Source organism: Peromyscus eremicus, chromosome 5 (genome assembly GCF_949786415.1).
Source record: "Peromyscus eremicus chromosome 5, PerEre_H2_v1, whole genome shotgun sequence".
Taxonomy (NCBI): Eukaryota; Metazoa; Chordata; class Mammalia; order Rodentia; family Cricetidae; genus Peromyscus; species Peromyscus eremicus.
This window is the reverse complement of record NC_081420.1, coordinates 2147952-2170813: the sequence shown is the minus strand read 5'-3', so window position 1 is coordinate 2170813 and position 22862 is coordinate 2147952. Positions and strand designations below refer to the sequence as shown.

Sequence of the window (22862 nt, the reverse complement as noted above, 5' to 3'; positions counted from 1 at the left end):
GTGGAGAATGGGGATACATGCTTGTAATCCTAGTGCTGAGGAGGTAGAGATGGGGAGATTCCTAGGACTCATGGGCCAGCTAGCCTGGTCTTCTTGGCAAGCTCCAGACCAATGAGAGATGCTGTCTGGAAAAATAGGTGAATAGTACCCAAGGTATCTTCTGGCCTAAACACACATACATACACACACACACATACACACACACACACACACACACACACACACACACACACACACACATACACAAAGAGAGGAGGAGGAGGGAGGGAGAAAGGGGGAGGGAGGGAGGGAGAAGGAAAGATTGTGTGTGCTAAGAAGGTAGATATTTTTCTTGCCATTCCCCTCTACATAATACTGTATGGAGTGGTGTGGGTGTTTATAATTTTCAAAACTTGCTAGGAGATAATAACTGGCTATGACCCACAATCAGATTAACTACTCAAGAACTAAGTAATGTATTTCAAATATTACAAGGTGATAAAGACATAAATAGTCCAAGAAAATTATCAGCTGAAGCTGGGAGAGAATTGGCTTTTGTAAAAGAAAAATTATAGGACGCATATGTGGGTCACTTGGATCCAGAGCTTGATTGTATTCTGGTTATACTACCTTCTATGCATTCTCTTACAGGAATTCCTATGAAGAGAAAAGATAATATCTTGGAATGGATATTTTTTACCACACAGAGTAAAAAATGAAAGACTTGTGTAGAAAAGTTTTCTGAATTGATGCTGAAAGGAAAATTGAGACTTCATCAATTAACAGGAATAGACCCAACAGAAATTGTGGTACCTTATACTAATACTGAAATTGCCTCATTATGGGCAGAAAATAAACACTGGTGAAGAGATGGCAGTAATTTCTTGGGAGAGATTAGCAATAAATATACCAAAATCAAGAGACTTCAGTTTAAAAAAGAACTAATTGGATTCACCCTCATATAGTCAGAGGGACACTAATTTCTGAAGCCCCTACATTCTGTACTGATGCAAATAAATCAGAAAAGGCAGATTATAAGTCAGGAAATTTAAGTAAAGTGGCTCAAAGCCCTTATGATTCTGTTTAAAAGTCAGAATTATATGCTATCCTCATGGTATTAATAGATTTCCCAGAACCTCTTAATATAGTTACTGACTTTCAATATACAAAAAGAGTTGTTTTACATATTGAAACTACTGGACTTATTCCAGATTCAGAATTAACTTTGTTATTTATTGACCTTCAAGAAATAATCAGAGATAGAAATCAGACATTGCATATAACACATATCAGATCCCATATGGGTCTACCAGGCCCTCTAGCATGAGGTAATGATGAAATCAATCAGATATTAATAGGAAATGTGCTAGAAGTCTCAGAATTTCATAAGAATTACCATGTTGATAGCAAAGATTTGAAGAAAGATTCTTCTATCACTTGACAACAAGCCAAGTAAATTATAAGAAAGCAACCTACTTCTTCTTTGTATAACCAGACTCTACTACATGCAGAAGGTAACCAAAAGGGTACTGAAAGAAATGAAATTTGGCAAATGGATGTATTTTATTTTGTGGAGTTTGGAAAATTAAAGTATGTGCACCATACCATAGACATATATTTAGAAATTCAATGGCAACTGCTTTGAGTTCTGAAAAGGCTGACTCTGTAATTATACATTTATTAGAAGTTATGTCCATCATGGGAATACCTGTACAAATTCAGACAGATAATGTCTCCAGCATATATATCTAGGTAAATGAAACAATTTTTTGCATATTATAACATAAAGCATATTACAGGTATACCATGCAACCCTACATACAGACAGCTATAGTAAGATCTAATTGCACTTTAAAAGATATGCTTAATAAACAGAAATAGGTAATAAATACCCCCAAAGTTAAATTGCACAATGCTTTATTAACTTTAAATTTTAAAATGCTAATGAGAAAGGAATGACAGCTGCACACAGGCACTGGACAGTAGAAAAAAACTGCTGAATTAAATCAGCCCATATATATTTTAAAGATGTGTTGACCTCAGAATGGAAACTAGGATATGTGTTACACAGGGGAAGAGGTTTTGCTTTTGTTTCCACAGGAGAAAAAAAGCTATGGATACCATCATAACTGACAAAACTAGATTTAAACAGGAGAGACCTCTTGATTAGGAGAGGTGATAGTTCATCAAGCAGTGCAACAATTCAATCTAAACTAACTTAGAAGACTACAAATGCCTTTTATTTCATCAGATATAACCTGCCAGAAAGAGAAACTTCCCAAAGTTAGAACTGGGGCAGGGTTTGCCTTTTGTCTTTCCAGGAGAATAAAAACATCCAACTAAGGAATCTGAAGACCACTGAACAAATAAGACATCTGAAGAAGAAGAGTGAATCATCCACAGAAAATGTCCCAAGAAAAAGAGTAAATTGGCCTAATGGTACAACACACTTCTAACTGGATAATATTTTATAAATCTTCCTGAGTGTTTGTTTCTGCTGTTCTCTACAGACAAATATGGTAAATGGTCTTTTTGTAGTCCCAATTCAATTAAAAATTAAAGCTGGCTTTAGAGTTGGAGTGTGACCCTCTCCTTCACTAAACCCAAGCATGCTTCTTAAAGGAAACTCCAAAATCTCTGTCTCATGTCAGAAGAGCCACCTGGTATGGGACAGATGAAAAGCAAAATTAAAGATCTATTCTATTGCCACTAATCTCATAATCCTCTGGTTTTATTTTGACTCTTTAAAACTTTTCCTAAGGTATAAATATTATCTCAAATTTTATAAGATTTATATATATATATATATAATATATATATATATATAAACTTTCTGCTGTGATATTAATAGTCATATAGAGTACTAACTAATTCTAGAAAAAGGCTTCATTTAGCTTCCTGTACATGATTTCAAGTTTGAGTCTGAAGCAGTTAACTAAAAATTAATCTTGTGTACCTGCATATATTTAATAGATTGTGGTCCTTTAACCTCTCTGAGATGCTGCATATGGCGTTTAAAATGTTTAAGTTTTCTGCAATGAAATGTGACTATTCCTAATAGCCACTTGTAAAATCTCCAAAAGAATGATGGGGCCCCCCAATGACAATTCCACCTGGATTGTGATAATGCCACCAAGCTGACAGCTTTGGACTACAGACTTCTAAGGACAATCTCAAGGTGGTTAGCTAAGATGGTCCAGCATCATAGACTACTCCAGCCAGGACTTCAGATAGGCCCTGCACTTTCCCATCACATCAAAACTGGACAACAGCTGGCTTTCTCAGGACTTGATCATTATCTCAATTCTTCATGGTCCCTAAAGATGCCATTTTCCCCAGACAACAGGAAGTAATTTTAATGTCCACATTCCCAAGAGGGGTGGTGGTTTGTCATCTTTGGGGGGGATTGCAAGTTGTTATTGGTCACAGTGAGGGAGAAAACTAAGCAAAGGAAATTAGATTCAGGGACCTCATTCTGAAAAGAAAAAAGGGGGAATTATAGGAATGACAGGCTAAAAGGGTAGATTATTGAATCTATTTTTTAAACTAAAAAAGCAACTACTAGTCTTAAACATTTTACATTGGTATGGATTTTTGTGTATATATATATATTTAAGGTTATTTTTGTTATGTTGTATATATGTGTCTACTCTTCTTTAAGGTATTGTGCCTATACAGCTGATTTAGCAATATAATATAAATCTCTAGTTCTTGAAAGTTATTATTACAAACTATTTAGGATAATTAAAAATAAAGCATAATCTAACAATCAAATTTGTGTTCATGTTAGGTTTGTTTTCAAGGTCAAAAAGAGATATATTTTAGATAGACAGATGGTTTTCAAATACTTCAGAGACCTATAGAATATGGCATTTAAGACATTCTAATAACATAAGGATTTTTCATGACAGTGAGATGCATCTGCTCCTGGCAGCACCAATTTAATTAAAAAAAAGTATGGTGGGCATCAAAGAACCTCTATAAAGAGTTTGCTTTTGTTGTGGCAAAAATAGTCACTGGGCAAAAAACTGTCCTTGCCTCAACTGCTGACAGTATGCTGTCCAAACTGGGCAAGCAGGACACAAAAGAAGGTGACTGGAGAACTTTTCCAAGACAAAGTAGGACCGTCCTTCAACATTCATGATTCACAGCAAAGTCTGTCAGGTATTCTAGGCCTGTAGGCCTGGACAGATGCCCCCAACATTGCAGAGGAACCTTGGGTGACTGTCCAGGCAGCCAAGATGTCTGTTGTTTCTATAGTTTTGGAAGCTGTTTGCTCTGTGCTTTCTGTTTACTCAGATAATATTATATCCTTCTCGGGTCTTTGATGAGGTTGAGACTAGATAGTTATAGTTACAATTTTCCTTGTTACCAAATTCAGAAAAAGAGACTCACAAAAGAGGTGTAAAGTGTATAAAGTTAAGAAACATAAAAGCTTAAGTTGTTTATCTAAGAAAATGTTTTAAGGTTTAAAAAGATATTTTAAGTTGATAATACAAGTTGTGATAGAAAGTAGTTTAGGTATAAAACTTTGGATTCATCAAGATAGGATAGATAATAAAGTAGTTTCTCTGAATTTGCCAAGTACAAATGGACTGGACATTGTGAATGTAATTCTTACCTGATAATTTTTCTTAATGTATATATTTTCACTTTGTTAAAGTTAAAACCTTTCCTTTTTATTTAGATAATACCTGATACTTGTTCTTATTGTATGTAGTTTTATTCTGTTAAAGTTAAAACCTTCCTTTTTTATTTAGACAAAAAGAAAGAAATGTTGTGGGATATTTTTATTGCACTCTGACACTCCCAAAACTTCCAATAAAGTTAAACTTTGAATCAGAGGGTGGAGTCAGCATTCATCTGGCCAGAATTAACCAAAAAGTTTTTGTCAGACCCAGATTAGGATAGAGAGACACAGGAAGGAATAGGGAGGAACTTAGAAAGATTCACAGGCCTTTTTGATCTGGAAGGCAGGGTCAGCTGATCATTCCTCTGTCAGTCTTTGGATCTATCAGGATTTTGTCTCAAATCTGACTCCTGCGTCTTACTTAATAATAGACCAATATTAGTAGCTGCTTTATCTGGTGCATCACATTCCCAGATGTGATCATATACCATCTTAAAGCAGAGATACCTGGGTATTCAAAATCTATAGATTATAGCTTAGCAAACAGATGACCTGATAGTAGTTCTGGCTGAAGTTACAAATTTTCAAAATGTGGCCCCTTGACAAATTCCCAGAGGGACTGGTTTGGGGAGTATTCTTTTTAATATGTAATTTTAAAGTACAAAGAAAATTGATTGTTCATGAAGAAGAGCAGAGTTCATCAAACTCATGCAGGCCAGAGCTGTAAATAGTGGCATCAACCCCTTTAAAGAGATGAAGGTGTCATTCATTTAGCACATCACGGAGACAGCATGCTCCCTGCTGTTAGCCCAAGTTGTCTTCACTCACCTCAGGGAATTTCTTCTTCTGTACATACTCAGTGGTGGCAGCATCAAAATACTTGGCATAGCCCTCATTGAGGCTAAAAATTTTCCCTTTCTTCTTAATTCTGATATCTTTTTCTACCAGCACAAATTCCCCAAGAGCCTGGAGAGATAAGAGACTTCAGGAAGTTGAGCCACACCAGGAAACAGAAACCAGTAGCACACCACACAACAATCAGGAGATGTTAGAAGATAACAGCCTGCTGAAGAACAGTGGGCTTTCCTAGGGTGATCTGGAACCTGCCATGTGGTGTTTTCGTTAATGATAGGGAGAATAAAATTATATGCCCAAGAAGTAATGGAATAAGAAATAAAACAGATCAAAGGAAAGATACCATGATATTTTTCCTTTATGTGGACTTTTTTTCAATGTCATTTCTAAGCAACCTAGCTGAACTAATCCCCAGGTTCTTTTCCTCTGTTTAATGTCTTCAGGGCATCAACAATGAGAGAACAAAGCTACACAGATAAAAGAGAGATACAGTTTCAACATCAGTTTGTGGTCCAATTATTCTATGTTAATGAGTCTGTCTTGAAAACCATTACTGTTTACTGATCTCCTGACCACATCTCCCAGGAGAAAAGAAGATATGCCTTCAAACATTACTGGATTCACTCCACAAAAGGAGATAAGCAGCAAAAACTAAAATAATTCTCATAACATAATTTAATAAAATTGTGGCCAATGGCCCCTGCAGTTTCTGCAGAGCATCCCTTAATCAACTTCCCATCTGGTTCTGGTTATCTCCTCCCTCAGGACTGATATGGCTAATGTTGCCTTAAACATTTCTGTCTTCAGGCCTGGAGACCATGCCTGTGTTAATTCTGGTGGCGGCTTGAAGAATATGTAGAGGTGAGGGCTCACAGCTGGAAGCCGGGCCAGAAGCTGCCCAAGAAATATCAGCTTTACTCCCCAAATACATAGACAAAACTATGCCAACCATGTCTGAAATAGAACAGAGACTAGGAAACTCAGCAACTACAGAGATATCTACCCCTTCCTCTCTCCTGACAGAGGAGTGAAGCCGCTTCCTTTCCTGAGAGTCTCTGTGTGATCCTCAGCATTCCTGCCTGCAAGATGCTAGATGAAGACACCCAGTCCTGAGTTTCACCCACATATAAACAATATCTCATCCAGAACAGACCTCTTCCTCCTCAAATCCCCCTTAGATAACCAAGTAAGTGCCTTAACAAGCCCACCCCAGCTCCATTTCACAACTCTTTCTCTTTGCCAAAGAAACCAACTTCTTGTTACTATAAGTAGTGTGTCCCTGATGGTCTTTAGCTCCTGGCATTCAGTCAGGGGTGTTCATGTGTGTGCACACCTGTGTATTCATGTGTGTGTGTTCTCGACTTCTAGTCTCATGTCTCTCATGCTGGCGACAGTACAGAGATGTATCTCCTGGTAGCTGTCAGTACACCATGAGCTAAGTTGCATGGTGTGTTCCTGCAGTCTCTCACATGGGCAGTGGTACAGAAAGGCATCTCTTAGCTACTGCCTGTGGGCTTAAGCTGCCAGTGTAAGCTCCACTAGCACACTGCATGGTAGGTTTGAAATTTTATGCAGACAGAAAAGGCTGCAGATGTGCACTAATGACAGATTCAGATGAAAGAGCCTTTAAGTGGGTCGTGGTGTGTTTGAAAATATGTGTAGGCTTGGGAAAGAAAAGAGAAGGTATAGACAGTCATAAAAAAGAAATATATAGTTTTAAAATAATAAAATAAAGTCTTTAAAATGGAGTAAAATAATATTTTAAGAAGCCATGTAAAGATGAAAAATACATAGAGATTCTGGACCCTGTATGTTATTGTGTTGTCTTTGAAATTTTTTGGCTGCTAGTACACACTGGATTGTAAGGACGGCTAGATTAAACCAACCTATATATTTGAAAATGTCTTGACTTCAAGATTTAAGTGAAAAAGTTTATTGTTTCAGGAGAGAGATTATGTTTTTATTTCCACAGGAAATGAGAAGCTATGGATTCATTCTTGGTTAAAGAAATTTAAGTTTGATTGAGGAAGACCTCCTGAAATCAAGACTATAGATCTAAAGAAATAAACCTAAAAGAACTACAAGAACATATGATGTATATTTTACCTGGTCAAACATATAACAAAAAAAATCATCTTTGGCTGACTTGTATACAATGCACAGCCTATATTTATATTGATGCAACTATGTATGTTACCTTTGAAGGTTTACGTATTTTTAGAACAAGGTGACTAGACACAGATGAAAATTGCTGGTCCAGGTGATTCATCATCCAGAACAGTTTCAAGGCTGCTGACTGAGATGGCTCAGCCTCACAAACTAATCCAATTATCCTAACAATTATCTTGATTTTATCAAAGCTCCCCCAAAGATAACAGCATCCACAAACAACAGGAAGTAGTCTGGAGAATGATGCCCACATTCCCAAAAAATAGGTTATGGATGTTTATTATCATTTAAGGGGGGTTGTTAAAAGTTCCTATTGGTAATAGTTATAAAACAACTAAGCAAAAGAGCTAAATTCAAAGATCTCTTTATAACGGAAAAAAAGGGGGATGTGATATAGAAATGACAGAATTAAAAGGTAGATTATTGAATCTACTTTAATCCAAAAACCAACTATTAATCTCAAAATCCTTTATATTGGTATATATTTTAGTATATTGATACAATTTTAAAGTTAATTTTCTCATACTGTGTGTATGTTTTTACTCTTATTTAGGGTATTATGTTTATTCAGCTCATTTAAAAATATAATATATAATTAAATATAGTCATCTGTAATAGTCAAACTTTTAGTCATGTTAGGTATGTTTTCTAAGTAATATACCAATATATTTAGATAGATAGATGGTCTTCAAACACTTCAAAGACCTACAGAATATGGATTTAATATGCTTAGTAACCTAAGGCTTTTCATTACAGTGTGACAAGTCTGTTCCTGGCAGCACCATCTACTTCAGAGATGATGGGCATTGAAAAAAACTCTATATGAGGTTTTCTTTCTTTATGGCAAAAGCTAGCCATGTGGGCAAAGAAACTGCCCTTGCATCAATTGCTGACAGTCACTGTCCAAACTGGACCAATAGGATGCAAAAAAACAGCAACTGCCAAACTTTACCAAGACAAGGTAGGACAGTCCTTCCAAATTCCCTCTTCTCAAAAAAGTCCGTCAGATATTCTAGGCCTATATGCCAGGGATGGGTGCCCTAACATTACAGAAAAAACTTGGGTGATTGTCCAGACAGCTACCTGTTTCTGTCAGTTCTCTCAGTTTTTGAAGATCACTTGCTATGCACTTCCTGCTTACTCAGGTAATATTATATCCTTCTGGGGTCTTTGATGGAGTTGAAGACTAGATAGTTATAATTATAATTTTCATTTGTTATAATAAAAAGGTAAATTAGATATGAAACTTTAGACTCAAGTTATCAAGATGGGATAAATAATAGAGTATTTTCTCTAATTTTGCCAAATAAAAATGGACTGGGTATTGTAACTGTAATTCTTACTTGATAACTGTTTTTGTTATACATAGTTTTACTATGTTAAGGTTAAAACCTTCCTTTTTAATTAGACAAAAGGCAGGACACAGTGTGGAATAATCCTTTTGTGCACTGTGAAGATTTGTCACTCAGATTAGTTTAATAAAAAGCTGATTGGCCAGTAGCAAGGCAGGAAGCATAGATGGGACAACCAAAGTAAGGATGCTAGGAGGAAGAAGGGAGGAGTCAGAGGAGTCACCAGGAGACACAGAGGGAGCAAGACACGCTGGAGGACAGGTAAAGCCAGGAGCCACATGGCAGCACATAGATTAATAGAAATGTGATAATTTAAGTTGTAAGAGTTAGTTAGTAATAAGCCTGAGCTATCAACCAATTAGTTTTTTATTAAATCAATCCAAGTGACAAATCTTCACAGTATACCAAAGGATTATTCTACAGCACACACCTGTGTGTGTTCATATGTGTGTACACACCTGTGTTTATGAGTATATTTTCATATCTGTATGAGCACTCCTAAGCATGTGTTTGTGTGTGTGTTTGTGTGTGTGTTTGTGTGCTTATATGCATGTATGCATATATATGTGTGTACGTGCATGTGTATATTTGTGTGAACCTGTGTGTAGGTGTGTTCATATATGTGCACACCTGTATGGTGTTGTGTGTGTTCATGCATTTACACAACTATGTGTGGGTGTGGACACAGGTGTACCACAGAACATGTGAAGGTCAGAGGACAACCTCAGGTGTCAGTCCTTGCCTACCACATTGTCTGAAGTGTGATCTCTCCTGCTCACTGCTGTGTCTGCCAAGCCAATTGGCTCATGAGTTTCCAGAGACTCTCCTGTCTCCACCTCATATCACCAGAAGTGGTGCTCAGGAACTGCAGGTGCCTGCCTGTAGGTAGGATATTCTGTCCTGCCAGTCAGCTCCCAAATAACCACCAGAGACTTATTATTAATTATAAAAGCTCAGCCAATAGCTTAGGCATGTTACTAATTAGCTCTTACAACTTAAATTAACCCATTTTTATCAATCTACATGTTGCCACATAACTCATAGCACTTACCTGTTCTCTTACATGTCTTGCACCCTCTCCAGCTGGCTGCAACTCTACCCTTCTTCTTCCCAGAGCGCTCTCTCTCTCTCTCTCTCTCTCTCTCTCTCTCTCTCTCTCCCACCTAGCTATTGTCCATTGAGCTCTTTATTAAACCAATGAGAGAAACACATCTTCACAGTGTAGGAAAAGATTATTCCACAGCACCTGCCCTCTGTGTTCACCTTTTACAGGGATGCTGGAGACCTGAACCCAGGTCCCCATGTTTGGCCAGCAAGTATTTTACCCACTTAGTCATCTTCCCAGCCCCTAGTTTTACCCCTTAAGAGAATCCTAACTTTATCTAAAGAAGTGCTCTTCTGCCAGGTGTGCTGGTGTTAGCTAGAGTGGAGTACTAGCATTCAGAAGGCTGAGGCAGGAGGACCATGATTTTGAGGACAAGCTGGATTATATAGTGAGAACCCATCTCAAGAGAAAGGTGTTCTCTTTAAATGCTAGTCTAGAAAAGTCTCATTTTATCCTCTTTAGCCCAAAGTTGTGGATGTGCCTTATCCTGAAAGTTGGTTATTCTTTCCTAGTCCTTGAAACTGAGCAAGAAACATATAACCAGTGTGTGGTACCAAGACCTGGCTGGACAAGATTCAAGTCCACTCCTGACTTTCCTACCTCATGTTCCTCTATATCTGTTCATGTCTGACCTGGGTCCTCAGCTCTCCCAACACATCAACACCTTTTGCCTGGCTGAGGCTTAGTCACTTCTCTCTTGTCCATCAGTAAAGGGCTTAGCACTTGCACACTCACCTAAACAAGGATATCTGCCAGCCAGCTGCACATAGGGGCATGTCCTGCTTCAGTCAGGCCATGAAAAGGCCTCATCTATGCAGCCTGAGCTGGTGATGGGAACCCTTGGCCCCTTGGAGTGTTGTTCTTTATAGTAGGACAAAGGTAGCTATGGAAATTATGCTCCTCCATTATGACTGTGCAGTGACTGATGGTCACATGGCCTGCCACACACTTTAACAACAATACCTGGTTATTGTTATCAGGCAACAGGCCCTTATCACTTTGAAACACTGTCCCCCACTTACAAATAAATGCCTTGACATTGAGATTTGTTCCCTCAGTTGAGAGTTTAGTTAACAGACATCAATCCTTCTGTGCCTGAACAAAAGATGTGATGCAACAAAATCAGGTTATCAGACTACAAATCCTTGGCATCAGGCAAGATCTGGCCAACTCACCAGAGAACTCCTTCCTGCAAGCTTTGCTGCCGAACCTGGGAACTCCTATCTATGATAACTATCAAAAGTCCTTCAGTTTGAAATCCCCATCCCAAACAGTGTGAAAGCTTCATATACTGCTCTTTGTGCAGTGTTGTTTTCAGAAGTGTGATGTGGCCCAAAGGAAAGGCTGGGAGAGATTATGCTGTGCTCTGTTTCTCTTTCAGACACAGAGACAAGCTCTCATGCTGACCTCTATTCAGACAGTCATGGTGGCAGACAGAGAGAAGACGACTGCCTGTAGCCTTCAAGTTGGCTCTGTGTTCCCTATGGTCTCCACATATTCTTCATAGTGTTGTAGAAGGTATCTGGCTTATAGTCAAGGGCAGGTTGGTCAGAATTAAGCCAAACTGCTTACTGTCAATCACTGACTCACTGTGCCTTGCCTACCTCATCAGAAAACTGGAACAAACAAGAATGATGGGGGGTCCCTCTTAGGGCTGCTTTGACATGAATGGATGGAAATTGCTTAGAGTGGGTGCCTCCCCACCCCACCACTTAACTGGTGCTGCCTAACTTTTGGCTGAAATTTTAGAACAATTTTCAAAAGGATTTTGCCCAAAGTTCATATTTGTGAACACAGAATTTCTCAGAATTTTTCCTCTTCTTTGAAAATAAGAAGCCAGGATGTTAGCAAACTGATGCAGGAAGGAGGCTGGGTCTGCAGGGTCGATAAGTGGTGAGCTTTTATATCTGAAAAGTCACTGGGTATCATACCATAGAGCCTGCCCTGTTGGTTGACTGAGATTTTCATTTGAGAGTTCCTTTATCACTGCTGCCTAGAATAGCAGTTTGGAGTATTCAAGTTGTTCAATAAACACTTGCAAACCTGAATTGAAATGAAATGCTTAATTTCCCACTAAAGTGAATACTGGAGTCTCTGAAGCAGTCTTTGGTCACAATTTTGGATTTTTATTAGAGCTTGGCATCTTAATAAAGCACCTTGCAACTGACAGGTGAAGTTCACATTTAAAGGAGGAATTCTATAGTTTGGAAGTACTTTAAAATTTTTCTTTTTTTAATCTGCATACTCCATAAGAGCTTAGCCTTCTTTTTCAAAATTCTGCATTTGGCCTGGACTATGCTGTCATAATTTTCATCTGTCCAAAGACCATGGCTCTTCCTCTCTTACTGTTGGGCATTCTATTATTATGAACAGCGTGAACAATAACACAGTACTGGAAGGGACCATTTCCCCACCCATCACTCTCCCTACTATGGAATTCCTGCCCATTGGGGAAAATCCTCCAAGCCCTTGCTGCCCACAAAGGAAACCACTAGTCACATGGGCCTATTTTAATTAATATTTTAAATAATGTAAAACTCCCTTTTTTTCATGCACACTGGCCATACGTCCAGTGTTTGGTCATCACAGAAGTAAGAGGCAGCTGGGCTGGGCCATCAGAGAACAGAACCCATCATCTCACAGAGGGTCAAGAACAGAGCTGCCCTAAGGATCTATGGGCCTGTCTGGACATTGGTCTGGGATTGTTACATCATGATGGTCTGTAAACTACATAGGGTGAATGCATTTGTGGAAAGAAACTCTCCAGAAGCTATGCAAAAGGAGGCTGAAAGTCTTCACCAAAAAGAAAGTTCAAAGAGATATATTAGCATGATTTAAACATTGGGGACATTACATGGGACCCACTGGATATGAACAATTTTGTGTTTTTATGTGTCAGTTAAAATAAATTTTTTTTATAAAAAACATTACATGAGGTCCTTCATATTTTTTACGACATAGTTCTCTAACTCCAAAAATAAGTACTCAAAATGACCAGAAAACTATTCCATGGGACAAGTATTCAAACACAGAAGCCCATGAGTCCCCAAGAACAAATGCCACTGCATTCAGTACCTACCGGGTCCAGCATGAAGAGATCTACTCCTTGCCCCGTGGAAAGAGCCACCAGGGTCGCACTGCCATAAAGTGCATAACCTGCAGCCACAATATTGCGGCCAGGCTGCAGGGCATCTTTCTCAGAAGGCTCATCCTCTGTGGTCTATGGAAAATAAGAATAAATACGTGGTGTGTTATTGTGCCTGGACCCCAGGCACTGCACCCCAGAGTTACTGCACCCCAGAGTTACTGAAATGAGGGAAGGAAGCCATCCTCAGAATGAGAAAACTTTTCAAAAACACTGTAGCCTTTACCCCCTTCACCTCAATTAACTCAGCCAGTAAGCATCTTCAACCCTTGTCCTGGAAAGAGAAATTGAGATTTACTTTCCCATCTTAGCTGCTATTATGGTTTGAATATGAGCATCCTTAGGGCCCAAGGTTCACATGTTAAGAAAAAGCCTTGGTCCCCAGCCACTGGAACTTTTTGGGGACATTCTGGAAATTTCACATGTTGTACTAAAGTACATCTTCATTAGTGTGTTTGCAGTCTACATTTTCGTTAGAAACATTATCAAAAGAGACACACGGAGGAAGGAGGCCACTGGGGTTATGTCTTTGATGGCTCTCTCTTGCCCCTCTCTGTCTCGCTCTGGTTCCTGACCTCCATTAGAGGAAGAATCTCCTCCAGCATACACTCTCACCACCATGATGTCTGTCCAAGTGCATGGGACCAAGCAACCATGGATTTGGTCACCATGATGAAAAGATAATATGGCTACCTCATGTTTAAACTGTATATTTTGAAAAATTATTCATTTCAGTGTTTGTCATGCTGTACAGTGGACAAAATGGGGCTGACTCGGGGAAAAGTCTAAGCTGCAGCAAATGTATCCAGAGGAGGTGAGTTGCTGGCTCATGAACAGCTCAGACTGAGCCAGTGCAAAGACTATTCTTGGGTCTCTCTGAAGGCTGAATCCTGTCAAGAGCACTAGAAGATGCTCAAGCCACATCCCTAACCATTACAGTGATCTTTACTCAGCCGCCCTGCAAGTAGACAGCACTATTATTTCCATGTTACAAATGAAGAGTTTGGAGCTTCAGTAATCAAAAAGCTCCCACCACATCATGAAGCATGTGTTGCTGAAATATTTTAGTTGGTAGAAACTTAGAAGCCATGAGTATTTACTCCTCAGCATGTTTTTCACATGTATGTGTGTGCATGGGTGGGAAAAGTGTGTGTGTGTGTGTGTGTGTGTGTGTGTGTGTGTGTGTGTGTGTGTGCTTGAAAATGTGTGTGCAGGCATGTAGAGGCCAGAGGACAGCCTCAGGTTTATCCTCATGAACACTGTCCACTTCCTTTGAGATAAGGTCTCCCATTGGCCTGGAGCGCACCAATTAGGCTACACTGATTGGCCAGCAAACCCTAGGGATCTGCCTGTCTCCACTGCCTCAGCACTAGAATTTCAAGTGCATTCCACCACTGTAGCTATAGTTTTCCTGGTCCTGCCTGGCCCACAGTCAGGACAAATCTCTCTCACCCGCCAGTCCCGCAGCTGCTCAGACCCAACCAAGTAAACACACAGAGACTTATATTACTTATAAACTGTATGGCTGTAGCAGGCTTCTTGCTATCTGTTCTTATATCTTAAATTAACCCATATCTATTAATCTATAAGTTGCCACATGGCTCGTGGCTTATCAGTATCTTAACATCTGCTTCTCATTGCAGAGGCACCTGACAGCATCTCTCTGTCTCAGCCTTCCTCCTCCCAGAATTCTCCTCTTTCTTTGTCCCACCTATACTTCCTGCCAATCAGCTCTTTATTTATTAACCAATCAGAGCAACACGTTCACAGCACAGAGAACATCCCATAGCACACCACACCTGACATTTATATGTGGGTCCATGGGATTACACTCAAGTCTTCATATTTTGCAACTAATACACTTTGCCTACTGACTGTGGCCCCAGATACAGCCCCAGCCCTCATATTCTGACTTTATGATTTAGTGTTCCAGATATGTGATGAGATAATCAAACAAATATTCTTTGACACACTAGCACTCCTCCATTGGTGTGTTTGATGTCTACATTTTCTTTAGAAATATCACTCAAGGAGATCCATGCTTATTTGGACTGGCCATTAGAGCCTGTACTTTATTTAAAACTTAAGGCAAAATCCCTGTGTTCAAGTTCTTCTAAATTTGAGCATAATGGCTATATGCCATGAATTATTATACTCTTTTGTTTCCAACACAGTTGGTCTCCAGATGTTAAAAGCTGCAATGATGAAGTTGGGGAACCCATTTGAATTAATATCCTGCAGTTACTGACTCAGTGAGTCAAGCTGAGTTAACTCTCCTTCTCTGTCCTTCCACTGTTCCTCAGTCAAATGGTTGCAGTGTTGTGGGTAGCCACCTCCTGGGTCTGAGGCAAAGACTAGCCCAGATATGGTGGTTGTCAACTCAACACATCTGGGAAGAGAAAAACTCAGTTGAAGAACTACCTCCATCAAATTGGCATGTGGGTGTGTCTATTGGAAGTTTTCTTGACTGCTAATTGATGGAGGAGGACCCAGCCCACTGTGGGTGGCACCATCCTCAGGCAGGTGAGCCTGGGTTATATAAGGAATATAGCCGAGCAAGCTAGGGGAGTGAGCCACTAAGCAGCATTACCCCATGGTCTATACTTCATTTCCTATCTCCAGGTTCCTACCTTGAGTTCCTATCTTAACTTCCCTCGGTGATAGACTGTAAAGTGTAAGATAAAATAAGCCCTTTCCTCCCAAGTTGCTTTTGGATAGTGTGTTTTCACAGCAATAGAAAAGCACCAGAAGTGTGATGCAGAGAAGATTCATGTCCAAGAAAAAAATATGGAAAGCCCCCTAAAGGTATAACTGGGTGCCTTCTTCAAACCGTATATCACACTTTCTTTCTTCTTAGAAGAAAAGCCCCTTCACTTCTTCATCTCAGTGTCACTTAACCTTGAAACATTATCCTATTCTTGTCTCGTGTGATTGCCTCCTGCTCATTCGAGAGTTTGTAATCTAGAAGGAACACCAGCAAGGCACATGTGGAGAATCCACAACAGGCATACAGACAAATGGTGTCTGGATTGTGAAGTCTGGTGTGGAACTTATGGTCACGCTGGGTGGTCACAGACCAACCCTTAAGATTCCCTCTTTCGTTGCTTGTAAACTTGTAAGGTAGGCAGAATGGCAACAAGACTTCATTAACTCCCAGAATCTGTATGTTACATCTCAGAGCAAAATGGATTTTGCCCATATGATCAGGTGTCTTCGGGTTTCTATTGCTGTGAAGAGACACCATGACCATGGCAACTCTTATAAGGAAAACATTTAATATGATGGCTTACAGTTCAGAGGTTCACTCTATTATCTTCATGGTGGAACATGGCAACGTGCAGGCAGACATGTTGCTGGTGAGGTAGCTGAGAGCTCTGCATCTTTTGCAGGCAACAGGAAGTGAACTGAGATAATGTGTGTGGCTTGAGCATATATGATACCTCAAAGCCTGCCTCCACAGTGAGACACTCCCTTCAACAAGGTCATACCTACTCCAACAAAGTCACACCTCCTAATAGTGCCACTCCCTTTAGGGGCCATTTTCTTTCAAACCATCACATTAGGGTTATAGATTTAAAGTAGGGAGATGACTCTGGGTTATCCTAATAATATTAGTCCCATCTAATCAAATGAAAACTTGAACTCATTTGGCGTCAAATGGCTAGAGTCAGGGAGAGTGAAGCAATGGTAAGGAGAGGCTATCTTAGAGATTAGCCAAAAAAAAAAAAAAAAAAAAAAAAGGCAGCTTCTAGAAGCTGAAAAGGACCTCTAGCAAAGATACCTCCAACCTACCACAAAATGGAACTGAATTCCACCATCAACCTAAACTCTCATTAACTCACCCAGAAGCAAATTCTCTCCACACCTTACCCCAGCTTCTAGGTACTAAAGAAATCAAACTGGCTGGTTTATGAGCCCTAAGCAGATAATGCTGCTAAGCCTTCTCTGATTTAGTAACAGATAGTCAACCGGTGTTTTAAGCCTCCAATAGGGTGATAAATTACCACAGCAGCAACAGAAAACTAACAGTAAGTGTTGAAACTCACAAAGAAGTAGAGGATGCATATTCCTAGAACCTAATGCAAGCTAAGTGTCCCTACTCTGTTGCTTATGGTGGTGCGTGCCTCTAATCCCAGCCTTCAGGGACATGAGGCAAGAAAATTGCAAGTTCAAGGCCAGCTAGAACTACCTACCAAGATCATGTTTAAAAATAAGTAAGGAGTGCCCTAGCTTGCCCCCGACCCCATCCCTGGGCACCAGCCACTCCGGGGAAGACCTGCCCAACTTGGCCCCAGGTTCTGGTCCCCGGGCAGGTGCCCTTCTACCACAACCGGGAAGGATCCCCTTCTCCAAGACCCTTGGCAGACCCTGCAGTCTCCACGCCCTGCCCCCACGCCCATCCGCCTGAGCCCCAAGCCTCTTCCTGAGACTTAGAGGCCGGCCCCCAGCTCCCATCTTGCCCAGGACTTCCCTTCTGAAGCACAGGTGAGTGCCCTAGCTTGCCCCAGACCCCATCCCTGGGCACCAGCCACTCCGGGGAAGACCTGCCCAACTTGGGCCCAGGTTCTGGTCCCCGGGCAGGTGCCCTTCTACCCCAACCGGGAAAGATCCCCTTCTCCAAGACCCCTGGCAGACCCTGCAGTCTCCACGCCCTGCCCCCACGCCCATCCGCCTGAGCCCCAAGCCTCTTCCTGAGACTTAGAGGCCGGCCCCCAGCTCCCATCTTGCCCAGGACTTCCCTTCTGAAGCACAGGTGAGTGCCCTAGCTTGCCCCCGACCCCATCCCTGTGCACCAGCCACTCCGGGGAAGACCTGCCCAACTTGGCCCCAGGTTCTGGTCCCCGGGCAGGTGCCCTTCTACCACAACCGGGAAGGATCCCCTTCTCCAAGACCCTTGGCAGACCCTGCAGTCTCCATGCCCTGCCCCCACGCCCATCTGCCTGAGCCCCAAGCCTCTTCCTGAGACTTAGAGGCCGGCCCCCAGCTCCCATCTTGCCCAGGACTTCCCTTCTGAAGCACAGGTGAGTGCCCTAGCTTGCCCCCGACCCCATCCCTGGGCACCAGCCACTCTGGGGAAGACCTGCCCAACTTGGGCCCAGGTTCTGCTCCCCGGGCAGGTGCCCTTCTAGCCCCACTGGGAAGGATCCCCTTCTCCAAGACCCCTGGCAGACCCTGCAGTCTCCACGCCCTGCCCCCACGCCCATCCGCCTGAGCCCCAAGCCTCTTCCTGAGACTTAGAGGCCAGGCCCCCCAGCTCCCATCTTGCCCAGGACTTCCCTTCTGAAGCACAGGTGAGTGCCCTAGCTTGCCCCGGACCCCATCCCTGGGCACCAGCAACTCCAGGGAAGACCTGCCCAACTTGGCCCCAGGTTCTGGTCCCTGGGCAGGTGCCCTTCTAGCCCCACCGGGAAGGATCTCCTTCTCCAAGACCCCTGGCAGACCCTGCAGTCTCCACGCCCTGCCCCCACGCCCATCCGCCTGAGCCCCAAGCCTCTTCCTGAGACTTAGAGGCCGGCCCCCAGCTCCCATCTTGCCCAGGACTTCCCTTCTGAAGCACAGGTGAGTGCCCTAGCTTGCCCCCGACCCCATCCCTGTGCACCAGCCACTCCGGGGAAGACCTGCCCAACTTGGCCCCAGGTTCTGGTCCCCGGGCAGGTGCCCTTCTACCACAACCGGGAAGGATCCCCTTCTCCAAGACCCTTGGCAGACCCTGCAGTCTCCATGCCCTGCCCCCACGCCCATCTGCCTGAGCCCCAAGCCTCTTCCTGAGACTTAGAGGCCGGCCCCCAGCTCCCATCTTGCCCAGGACTTCCCTTCTGAAGCACAGGTGAGTGCCCTAGCTTGCCCCCGACCCCATCCCTGGGCACCAGCCACTCTGGGGAAGACCTGCCCAACTTGGGCCCAGGTTCTGCTCCCCGGGCAGGTGCCCTTCTAGCCCCACTGGGAAGGATCCCCTTCTCCAAGACCCCTGGCAGACCCTGCAGTCTCCACGCCCTGCCCCCACGCCCATCCGCCTGAGCCCCAAGCCTCTTCCTGAGACTTAGAGGCCAGGCCCCCCAGCTCCCATCTTGCCCAGGACTTCCCTTCTGAAGCACAGGTGAGTGCCCTAGCTTGCCCCGGACCCCATCCCTGGGCACCAGCAACTCCAGGGAAGACCTGCCCAACTTGGCCCCAGGTTCTGGTCCCTGGGCAGGTGCCCTTCTAGCCCCACCGGGAAGGATCTCCTTCTCCAAGACCCCTGGCAGACCCTGCAGTCTCCACGCCCTGCCCCCACGCCCATCCGCCTGAGCCCCAAGCCTCTTCCTGAGACTTAGAGGCCGGCCCCCAGCTCCCATCTTGCCCAGGACTTCCCTTCTGAAGCACAGGTGAGTGCCCTAGCTTGCCCCCGACCCCATCCCTGTGCACCAGCCACTCCGGGGAAGACCTGCCCAACTTGGCCCCAGGTTCTGGTCCCCGGGCAGGTGCCCTTCTACCACAACCGGGAAGGATCCCCTTCTCCAAGACCCTTGGCAGACCCTGCAGTCTCCATGCCCTGCCCCCACGCCCATCTGCCTGAGCCCCAAGCCTCTTCCTGAGACTTAGAGGCCGGCCCCCAGCTCCCATCTTGCCCAGGACTTCCCTTCTGAAGCACAGGTAAGTGCCCTAGCTTGCCCCCGACCCCATCCCTGGGCACCAGCCACTCTGGGGAAGACCTGCCCAACTTGGGCCCAGATTCTGCTCCCCGGGCAGGTGCCCTTCTAGCCCCACTGGGAAGGATCCCCTTCTCCAAGACCCCTGGCAGACCCTGCAGTCTCCACGCCCTGCCCCCACGCCCATCCGCCTGAGCCCCAAGCCTCTTCCTGAGACTTAGAGGCCAGGCCCCCCAGCTCCCATCTTGCCCAGGACTTCCCTTCTGAAGCACAGGTGAGTGCCCTAGCTTGCCCCGGACCCCATCCCTGGGCACCAGCAACTCCAGGGAAGACCTGCCCAACTTGGCCCCAGGTTCTGGTCCCTGGGCAGGTGCCCTTCTAGCCCCACCGGGAAGGATCTCCTTCTCCAAGACCCCTGGCAGACCCTGCAGTCTCCACGCCCTGCCCCCACGCCCATCCGCCTGAGCCCCAAGCCTCTTCTTGAGACTTAGAGGCTGGCCCCCAGCTCCCATCTTGCCGTGGATTTCCCATCTGGAGGAGAGAGAGAGAGAGAGAGAGAGAGAGAGAGAGAGAGAGAGAGAGAGAGGAGAGCACCCATCCTCCCCCGGACTTCCCTTCTGAACAAGAGCTTCCATCCTGTCCTGGACTTCCAATTTGGACAAGAGAGCTCCCATCTGGACAAGAGAGAGAGACTTCCTGAATCTGTCAGCTCTGAACCAAGTGTGCGAATAAGGCCAGGAACGAACCACAAGGAGATGGGCAGACGTCAAGGCAGAAACACATACAACAAAATGAATAGTAATACACCATCACCAGGCCCTAGCCCTCCTCCAACACCTAGACCTGAACATCAGAAATTGGAAGAAGCAGAAGAAAATAGCCTTATGAATGTCATCATGAAGAAGCTAGAGGCTCGTGTAGAGGAAAAGACAAAAAAATGTGAAGAACGCTGTAAACAACTAGAGGAAAGGGCAAACAAATTAGAAGAAATCAATAAAGTCCTGGAAGAGAACAATAAAATACTGAAAGAAAATCGAGAAAAATCAAAGAAACAAATGAAGGAAACAGTCCAAGACCTGAAAAGGGAAATAGAAAAAATGAAGAAGACACAAACAGAGGGAATGCTGGAAATAGAAAATCTGAGAAAACGATTGGGAACTTCAGATGCAAGTATAATCAACAGAATGCAAGAGATGGAAGAGAGGATCTCTAGCGTTGAAGATACAATAGAAGAAATGGATTCATCAGTCAAAGAAAACACTAAAGTCAACAAAGTCATGAACCAAAATGTCCAAGAAATTTGGGACACCATGAAAAGACCAAACCTACGAATAATAGGGGTAGAAGAAGGAGAAGAATACCAACTCAAGGGCACAGAAAATATATTCAACAAGATCATAGAAGAAAACTTTCCCAACTTAAAGAAGGAAATGCCTATGAAGATACAGGAAGCCTATAGAACACCAAACAGACTAGACCCCCAAAAAAAGTCCCCTCGCCACATAATAATTAAACAATTAAACGTACAGAATAAAGAAAGAATATTAAGAGCAGCAAAGGAAAAAGGCCAAGTGACATATAAAGGCAAACCTATCAGAATAACACCCGATTTCTCAATGGAGACTTTGAAAGCCAGAAGGTCCTGGACAGATGTAATGCAGACATTAAGAGACCATGGATGTCAGCCTAGACTAATATACCCAGCAAAACTTTCAATCGTCATAGATGGAGTGAACAAGACATTCCATGACAAAGCCAGATTTAAACAATATTTATGCACAAACCCAGCCCTACAGAAAGCACTAGAAGGAAAATTCCAACCTAAGGAAGTCAGATACAACCTCGAAAACACAGGCAATAGATAAAGCCACAGCAGTAGACCCCAACGAAGAAAAGTACACACACATCACCACCAAAAAATAACAGGAATGAACAATCACTGGACATTAATATCCCTCAATATCAATGGACTTAATTCACCTATAAAAAGACATAGGCTTACAGAATGGATACGAAAGCAAGACCCATCTTTCTGCTGCATACAAGAAACACATCTCAAATTCAAAGATAGACACTACCTAAAAATAAAAGGCTGGGAAAAGACTTTCCAATCAAACGGTCTTAAGAAACAAGCGGGTGTAGCCATCCTGATATCCAGCAAAATAGACTTCAAACTAAAATCAATCAAAAGAGATCAAGAAGGGCATTACATACTCATCACAGGAAAGATCCACCAAGATGAAGTCTCAATTCTGAACATTTATGCCCCAAACACAAGGGCACCCACATATGTAAAAGAAACATTATTAAAGCTTAAATCACATATAAAACCCCACACATTAATAGTGGGAGACCTCAACACCCCACTTTCACCACTGGACAGATCCCCCAAATCGAAACTTAACAGAGAAATAAAGGACTTAATTGATGTCATGACTCAAATGGACTTAATCGACATCTACAGAACATTCCATCCTAACAAAAAAGAATATACCTTCTTCTCAGCACCCCATGGAACCTTCTCTAAAATCGACCACATACTTGGTCACAAAGCAAATCTAAACAGATACAAAACAATTAGAATAACCTCCTGTGTTCTATCAGACCACCATGGTCTAAAGTTGGATTTCAACAACAACAAAAACTACAGAAAACCTACAATCTCATGGAAACTGAACAATACCCACCTGAATCACCAATGGGTTAAGGAAGAAATAAAGAAAGAAATTAAAGACTTCCTAGAGATCAACGAAAATGAAGACACCACATATCCAAACCTATGGGACACTATGAAAGCAGTACTAAGAGGGAAATTCATAGCACTAAACGCCCACATAAATAAGCTGGAGAAATCTCACACTAGTGACTTAACAGCACACCTGAAAGTTCTAGAACAGGAAGAAGCAAAGTCTCCCAGGAAAAATAGATGCCAGGAAATTATCAAAGTGAGAGCTGAAATCAATAAAATAGAAACAAAGAGAACAATACAAAAAATTAA

General features: G+C 42.8%; 1 protein-coding gene across 1 annotated transcript in view; it reads right to left on the bottom strand.

Moving 5' to 3' along the window:
* The window catches only part of Fbp2 (fructose-bisphosphatase 2), a 36594-nt gene that overhangs the window by 3054 nt on the left and 10678 nt on the right, over positions 1–22862 (bottom strand). Inside the window, exons 4-5 of the mRNA XM_059262760.1 lie at positions 13170–13310; positions 5438–5575 (exon numbers count right to left, since the gene is read on the bottom strand). Of these exons, the coding sequence (XP_059118743.1) occupies positions 5438–5575; positions 13170–13310 (279 nt within the window). The remainder of the gene's footprint in view (positions 1–5437; positions 5576–13169; positions 13311–22862) is intronic.